Source organism: Meriones unguiculatus, chromosome 2 (genome assembly GCF_030254825.1).
Source record: "Meriones unguiculatus strain TT.TT164.6M chromosome 2, Bangor_MerUng_6.1, whole genome shotgun sequence".
NCBI classification, from domain to species: domain Eukaryota; kingdom Metazoa; phylum Chordata; class Mammalia; order Rodentia; family Muridae; genus Meriones; species Meriones unguiculatus.
Genome location: NC_083350.1, coordinates 101,435,204 through 101,443,547, shown reverse-complemented (window position 1 = coordinate 101,443,547; position 8,344 = coordinate 101,435,204). Strand labels below are relative to the sequence as shown.

At 44.9% G+C, this 8,344-nt stretch overlaps 1 protein-coding gene across 1 annotated transcript in view; it reads right to left on the bottom strand.

The window, feature by feature from the left end:
* Positions 1 to 426: 426 nt before the first annotated feature.
* Positions 427 to 8,344, bottom strand: part of Hal (histidine ammonia-lyase) — a 29,262-nt gene continuing 21,344 nt past the window's right edge. The window contains exons 18-20 of the mRNA XM_021655465.2: positions 3,666 to 3,774; positions 3,498 to 3,567; positions 427 to 1,842 (exon numbers count right to left, since the gene is read on the bottom strand). Coding sequence (XP_021511140.1) covers positions 1,702 to 1,842; positions 3,498 to 3,567; positions 3,666 to 3,774 — 320 coding nt within the window. The 3' untranslated portion in view covers positions 427 to 1,701. The remainder of the gene's footprint in view (positions 1,843 to 3,497; positions 3,568 to 3,665; positions 3,775 to 8,344) is intronic.

Genomic DNA, 8,344 nt, shown 5'->3' with positions numbered 1-8,344 from the left:
CAGCTTGGGTACAAGAATGACTAAGCTTGTGTGTGTATGTGTGTGTGTCAACATTCAGCAGAAACTAACATCAGTAATAACCTGCAGTAAAGCCGGTCCTGGGACCATTTTCACCTCGTGAATTGCTGAAGACAGTGTGTTTGGACAAGCGACGCCCTGAAGAATGATGGTGGACTGGGCAACACATCTCGGGCAAGCTCAAGATGCTGGCAAGAGTTAGTTAACCAGCTGCAGGCTTTCTAGCCACGCCAGCACACGCAGTGTTATGCGCATGTTTACAGCGATGGGTGCGAAGTCATCAACCTCAGCCCCGGGACGCCAAGAGGTCACGTGACCCTTCTGCACAATCATGCAAAGCCTTCCCACAGGTTCTTTATGTGTTTGGGGGAGAAACAGAGATTGGGCAATGCATCCGTGGGCCCCATCTGACGTGTGTCAACAAAGCTCATTTTAATGATTACCTACTGCAGGCAGTGGGTTGGCCCCCTCCCTTCACCCTCATGCCTCATCTGTGCAATGAGAGGCTGCTTAGTAAAGTTACTAAGCTATGGGAAACGACAGGACTGATTTCAGACTTCAACTTGAGTACATCACCAAGCGTTTCAGAGATGTGTATAGGGATCAGAGAAATAGGAAAGTCACGGCTGAGACAAGGGCAATCGTTATACTCATCCCCTAACTCCTTTTCATTTTTGAGGGATGGTTTAAACCCCCTGTAGTTAATAGGACATAGATAACCTCTGTAGTTAATGGCTTCCTGCCTGCTCATTATTCTCATTTCTCCATCCCTCTCTCCCTCTCCCTCTCTCTCTCCCTATGTCTCGTGTGTGTGTGTGTCTGTGTTTGTGTATGTACATGAATGTCTATGTGTATAGACTTGCTCATGCCGGCACATGTAGAACCCAAAGGTGGGGGTTAAAATGTCCTCTTCTATCACCTCTCCACCAAACATCACGTTTGTGGGGTGGGGAGGGAGCCAGGGTCTCTTACTGAACCTGGAATTCACTATTTTGCTAGACTGTCTGAACAGTGAATCCCCAGGAGCTGTTTCTGTCCCCCAGCGCTGGCGCTCAGGGGCTCACCACCATGCTTGGCTTTTTTACCCCGATGCTGGAGAACTGAACTAAATTTGGATCTTCGTGTTTATGCACCCCCTGAACTAGTTCCCCTTGCTTAAGGCTTTTCTATGACTCAATTAGCAGAAGGAGGAGAGGCTTAAGAACAGTCTGACTCAAAACATACTTGTCAGATTATGGTATAGTACAATCAGCCAACTAGAGAATTTCCCAAGACAATTTTTTTTCCTTTTAAAAGTTCACAAAAATCTAATGTGTTTTATTTTGTTTTGTTTTGGTTTGTTTTTTGTTTTGTTTTGTTTTGTTTTTCAGAAAAATGTTCTGAACTGACTCTCCTAATACTAAGACTAAAAACAGACCTATGAAACTATGACTGTTTTTAAGAGTAGGTAAGTAGCCTCTTTATATTAAGAAAACTCCCCAACCAGAAGGCACCTGGTACCCCTCAAACCATGGCAACAAGAACAGAGCTCTGGGTTCTATGATTGCATTGCTGCCCCAGGCCTAAGCAGAGCAAGTTTGAAAAGTTCTACAGATGCCGGGAGGTTCCTAGGCCTCTCCTTCAGCACCCCACTGCTGTGCTCTGCTCATGCTCCTCTGATGTGCCTGTCCCTGAGGAAGCCTGTTAAAGATCGTCAGACTCAGGGATCGTGGTTGAATTCTTTCGCAGGGATTCTAGTGAAAACGCCGTTGGGGAAAGCGGTCTGGATTCTGGAATGTGCTCCATTCTGTATTTCTCGATGTACGGTGAAGCAACTTCCCAAACCTGGGAGGCAAGGAGGGAACAGAGTCAAAAGAAGGACAAGGTTGTTTCTACATGCTATGATGAAACATGAGCTTTGCCCCGAATCGAAGCAACCCTGCACCTGGCCAAACACACAGAGCACCTTTCTTGCTTTTTTGTTGTTGTTGTTGTTTTGTTTTGCTTATTTTTTTCTTCATCTATTTGACACAGAGTCTGTATCAATTAGTTTCTGGATACATTAAAGAGTTTTTACATACAAAGTCCAAAACCATGCTCATGTTTTTAAAAAGTTTTAAAGCTGTTTCCTCCTCCAGAGCAAATCCACAAAAAACAACAAAACCTTGGCCACTCAGAGTGAAATTCCATGTGCATAGGGAAGATATGATACAGTGCGAGGCTTAGAAGCTAACCAGTGGTACAGTGAATTCCCCCAAGGCTGTGTTTCTATGGCCACGAGTATTCAAATACGGCACATCAGTTGGCTCCCACCCTTTACCAGAGAACTATGGGATGGAAGCTAAGTGCGTATACATTGATAAGAGAGCCACAGGCATATTCAAGTTTTCCTCCTCATCTGCCAGCCTATTTTCTTAAGGTCCCATTTTTTGCTTTGTAGCTCCTCCCCCACTCTCTGCTCCCACTTTCCCTCCCAAGCCAGTGGCCCCTGACAGCCAAGGAATCTATGGCCTCATGAAATATATTCTTAGCTAGTGTGGTGGCTCCTGTCTGGATCCTAACACCCTTGTTTCTGGAATATGCTGAGGGAAGAAGATTGCCATGAACTTGAGGCCATTCAGTGCGTTCTGAGTCAGCCTGAGCTGCATAGCTTGAGATACTGTCTAAAAAAACAAATCCAAAAAAAGAATGTTTATTCTTTCACAAGCTAGCCCCTCACATACCTTTGTACTGGTGGCGGGGAAGAAATGTCCCATCATAGGATATGGGGCTTACTTCAAAATAAGAGATGTGACGCTTTTCAAGGAAAGCTTGTTCCCCCAGAGCAGAATGACAGTTCTAAGGGAAATCAAGTGACTCTAGGGCATGGGACATTAATGACTCAAAAGATTTAAAGCATTAAAAAATGTGCACACACATACACATATACATAAAAGGTATTATATGTATTAAATATGTGCTATGCTTTAGTAGACATATTTAAGTACATATGTAATATATACATCTGTATTAATTTGCATTGTGTGTGTGTTTTAAAAGATGACCTGGCCTTTTAGGCATCTGAGTCTATGGTCAATATAACCAAAGGGGATAAGCACTAATGAAAACTGTATCTTGCCTAAATAGTCAGGTACAGGGACACAGTGGAGCCCAGGCACTTCACAGTGTCTTCCCTTGGTGGCGGCGGCTGTGCTAACATCAGCAGGACAAAGGATTTTAGCAGAGGACAATCGTGCAGAAGCTTAATAAACCACTGTCCTCATACTCTCCTCGTGAACACTGTCTCCACACTCCTTTTAAAACCCACTTCTTCTAATCCTTCCACAGTCACTATCTGGGTCCAAGCTGGGACTATCAAATGTCTTTTAGCCACTTTGCGGATCAGCTCTATATCTTTGTGTTCTCCTCCTAGAAACAGCCAGGAGAGAACAGCTGAGCCAGTGTCTCTTCACCCCTGGCTCCCACTTCACTTCCCCGCAACTGCAAAGCTGTCAGCTTGCCTTTTGCTCCAGCAGCAGCCTGTGTGCTGCCTCGATGTCTGGGGCCATGAAGCGGTCTTTTATCCAGGGCCTACAGAGAAAGCAGATCAAGCCATCAGCTACTACCCCTCATCTGTAGACACCCACCATTCTGAGGTGGAGTCAGTCCCAGAGATCTGTTGACTCTACCTTGCCACAGAGCGCACCAGGTCGTACACCTTCTCTAGCGGGGTGGTTGTCTTCAGGGGGCGTAGAAACTCTATGCCCTGGCAGGCAGCAAGAAGCTCAATGGCCAGCACTAAAATAAAAATGTATCAGCAGAAATTGGTTAAAGTCTGGCCTTATCCTTATGGGGCTGAAATCACCCACAGTTGCAACTAACAGGAGCCAACCGCACAGACGGTTGGTTTTCTGTGTTTTGATGGAACGAAGCTGCCTTACCACTGTGCTATTAGCTTTTCGTTGTTGTTTTGCGTTGAGACGGGACCTGGAGTACCCCAGGCTGGCCTCCAACTCATTTTGCAGCCAAGGATGACCTTTAAGAATTGATCCGCCTGCCTTCACCTACTAGGGATAGCATCACAGGCATGCACTATTCCAACCAGTTTATGTGTTTCTGGGGTTGAACCCAGAGCCTGGGCATGCTAGGAGCAGACAGTATACCAACTGAGCTACATACACCTCTAGCTCTGAATTGGTTTTTGGCTTCTTTCTAACCTCCTGGTTGTATCTTCATTGATGAGCTGGAGAATCTGACCAGGACAGATTACCATCCTTCTTAACCTACCCAGGGAGCTACCCAATAGACTTCACTGGCACAATCTGCCAGGTTTATGTCATGTGGATAGGGAGGAAGTCAGCACAAGTACCCCAATCTCTGCTTGGAGCCCCAGTTTTACTAAATAAAGACGTGATTTTTCTTTTAGGTTCACGGTGGATTATTTGTCCTCTCTCCCTCTCTGTACCCACATGAATTTGTAATGTGCTTCATAAACTGCAAGGCAAGAAGTCAAATATTTTGAATGCACCTTCCGGGCTAACCACTGTGAGCTGCAGTTGTCAGGGAGAAAAGAAAACCACACCCATGTTAACGGTTCTACAAAGCTAATGGACTGACTGACTACTGAGGGTTGGACTGCTGCAAACCCAAATCCAACCATCTTGGGCTAGCACTAGTCCACGTGACAGCCACCCACTGCCCATCCCTGTGTCCTTATGACTACCACATGAAACCTTTTGGGACATGTTAACTTAGCATATCACTGTCTCTATCCAACCCCAAAGCTAAGAATGGTACTAAATAGCATCTGAGACTGGCAGAGAATTCTCTGCTCTACTGTAGCCCAGCTACCTGACGCTTCCACCAATGGGCTTAGAAAATGGCTGGGTTTTGGACATTCTTTTGTTCTGGCACCATAAAAACTAGCCAAAAGGGAACATGGAACTTAGGGTAACCTAGATCTGTGCTCCTAGCCACTCGTAGAATGAACTCCAGATTAAACTCATCTCTTATCCCTTCTGTGGTAGGAGCTGCGTTTCTTATGTTGACAGGGAGTAGTGGAGATAGTGGACTTCAACCTGGGTTTAGACCTCATCACTGACATTAAGGCTGCACAGATTTGGACACACGGACCTCTGCTTTGGTTGCCAGATTTGTACATGCCTTCCTAGGGTGACCATCCTATTTCGTTAAATTATAAATTAAGTGAGGTACAGATCGCCACAGGTAGAGAATGTATGACATGTACTAGTAACATGTTGTATCACTGCCAAACAGAAGTGGTGGTGTAACGGTGCAGCGAGGGCAGACAGTGACAAGGAGCACACATTTGAGAGGTAAGCATGAAACACTTCGAAAAGCTCTCAGTTGCTACTTGTGACACATTTTGCTTTGTGACCGGTGGTCACAAAAACGATTGTGCCAAGGCTTTGGTACATCTTCATCTAGAGAGATGCTTACTTTTTGAAAATAAGCCCAATGCCTACCCTAACTGGGCAAGCTGCCTGTCATTCAAACACATTGAAAATACCTGTGAGTCATGGCAATGTCGTTGAATTCTAGGATTAATTTCTTCATCTTAGTAAAGTCCACATGAATTAAAACCATACTAAGCATATCAGCTCTTAAGCCTTCAATAAGCATGCACCTACCCGTAAAACCACAGATGTTAAGTATAGAGTAAGAGACTGGAGAGAGAGGAAATCCTAAAAGGAGGGGAAATAAAATAGACAGGTTTGGAGAGATGGGGTGGAATAATTAAACAGAGGAAGGGAAGAAAGGGAGAAAACACGGGAAGGTTCAGCAACTCCAAGGGCCACTTGAAGGATCATACAGAAACCTAGTACAAAAAGAGAGTCTTAAAATATGTACATATATGAAATAAACCTAAGTGGAATCACCAAATAGCAGAGGAGACAATGACCCAGCTGGACTTCTCACACCACCAGTGAAACCTCCAGTGCCGGGAATGGGTTACGTCTAATTGAGTCATTGGCCGAAGGGATCCCATAGAAACCCCTGAACCACTCAGGCCGTTTCCAAGTGTGCTCGTAGCTTTCCTTGAACAGATGACGCCGATCTATCTCATTGAACACAGAAGAGCTGAGCCGGGGCCTCACTGGAGCCTTCACCCCTGCTGACTCGCATTCACAATCCTGCAAGGTACTCCGCATCCTACCACAGAAGAAAGCTAAGCACCGACCCAGGCACAAACTCCTTGATCTGCAATGGTGACCTGTCTGCATGACACACTGGTGCAGGAGTGGCACAAAAGTTATAGGAGAAACCAACCATTATCTGCTTGGATTTACGGCCTACTCCGTGAAATGAAACCCATGCCCAACACTGCTCAGGTGGCCAAGAACCTGAGACTAGACAGGCCGTGGACCTAGAAAAAAAAGAAAAAGAAAAGCAAAACAAACACACACACAAACAAAAAACAAATACCGTTGTTATAATTAAAAAAAAAAAAACCCTCCTAGCAACACTGTGCTGTACTTCTTAGATCAGTGTCTCACTTAGCCACCATCAGAGAAGATTCTTCCTGGAGTGGATGAGACCTAATATAGAGACCCATAGTTGGACAATGGGCAGATGTGAGACCTTAGAACACTGAGACTGAAATGAGATAACTGTGCGGACCCCCACTAACTGCACCTTGAGGCTTCAGGGATCTATGCAGAAGAAAAGATGGTAAGAGCTGGGGGTGAGGGGATGAAAGACACCAGGAAACAATGCCTTCCAGATACAGCAGGACTGACACACAGACATACACACTCACACTGACTGTGCTAGCATGCACAGGGCTTGCACAGGTTCAAGTCAGATGGGGTCCCAGAACTCTGAGAAGTAGACAACAGCCCTTACCCCTAACCCAGAAGCTACCCACTTGACAACTGCTTGCAAAGAAAAGCTTTAATTTCATTCAAGGGAACCTCATCGGGTATACAAACCAAGACTGTGCCCAGCACTCCACAGCCAAACACAAAATGAACTAACTCAGTGGTATTGTTGGAGCCAAATTTGTGTTTTCATGTATGTGCATGTGTATGCATAGCTCTGCACATGTGTATGTGTCTCTTGTGCTTTTTCTTTTTCCTATTTCTTCTATGTCTGTTTGCTTTGTTTTATTGACTTTTTTTTTTACTAGAGAGCAAGAAAGAAGGCATTTTGTTAGATGGGCGGGGAGGATCTGGTAAGAGATGAAGGAGGGAAACCATGATCAGAGGGGAAACGGTGATCAGAATATATGGTATGAAAAATTTACTCAGAATTAAAAAGAAATAAAAGCATCCTAAGCAAACAAACTACAGCGCTCTTTAGCTATATTACAAATGTATATGCTACTTTGATGTATCAAAACGTATCTAGTGCTTTTCCCTACCACAGGGCTAATTTAAATGCATGATTTTGTCTCTAGAAGACGGTTGTTTTGACTTGGCCCCCCTTCCTCCTTCAGAGCTCTCTGTCCTGTGTTCCCAGAGGTGTCCCCTTTGACCCAGTTCCCTTCCTCCTTCCAGCCAGCTGTTATACTTCCAGTCTTCTTTCATCCCCAATACAACTGCTTCATCAAGGCCATACTCCTATGTCACCTCCTGTATACACTGAGCATTGACCGTCATCCAGCAATTCTTCCTTGAGCTTTGATATCTGTTCTTCGATGTCCTATGTCTTCATTGCAATGCATCCTAAAACAACTGACTTTTTGCATTTCCCTTACTTTTCCCTTATAACACTAATTCAGTACAAACACACACACACACAGTTGGCCATATGTTATTCAGGCCTTAATCTTGGGTTCTCCTTTGAGGATGCCATTTCTGGTCCCTTCAGATTTGATCAGATTCTGCATTTTCCTCCTGTAACTCTGCCCTTCAGCATTTTGTCGCTGCGGAGTTGTTGAGATGGCCAGTGTCTGCTTCTCTGAACAGACACTGGTTTCCATAAGGGCAGAAGATGGATACATCTTACCCACCCTCTTAGTGCTCTGCTCAAGTGGCAGGTGACCTTGTACACTTTCCACACTCCCGCTCTAGTTACTTAAGCAAGGATAGTGAGTGGACATGTGATACGCACGCTCATATCTCACGCTTAGAGCCAGCACTACTGGATGGTTACAATTTTCTTTTTGTATTTGCTGAACATCTGTAATCAAAACAAACTTAGGTAATGAACACATCTGTGATAGAGCACATGCTTGTTGGTTTGTGGCTGATTCCCCTTCCATGTTGTAAACAGAGAGCACAGCATTGATGAGCTAGGCAACAATCTGGACGGCAGTGTTAATGCTCCTGCCATGTAAACATCTGAGCAATACATCTGAGCCAGGTCCATCTAGTGCTATGGTCAATATGGACAAGATCCTTGG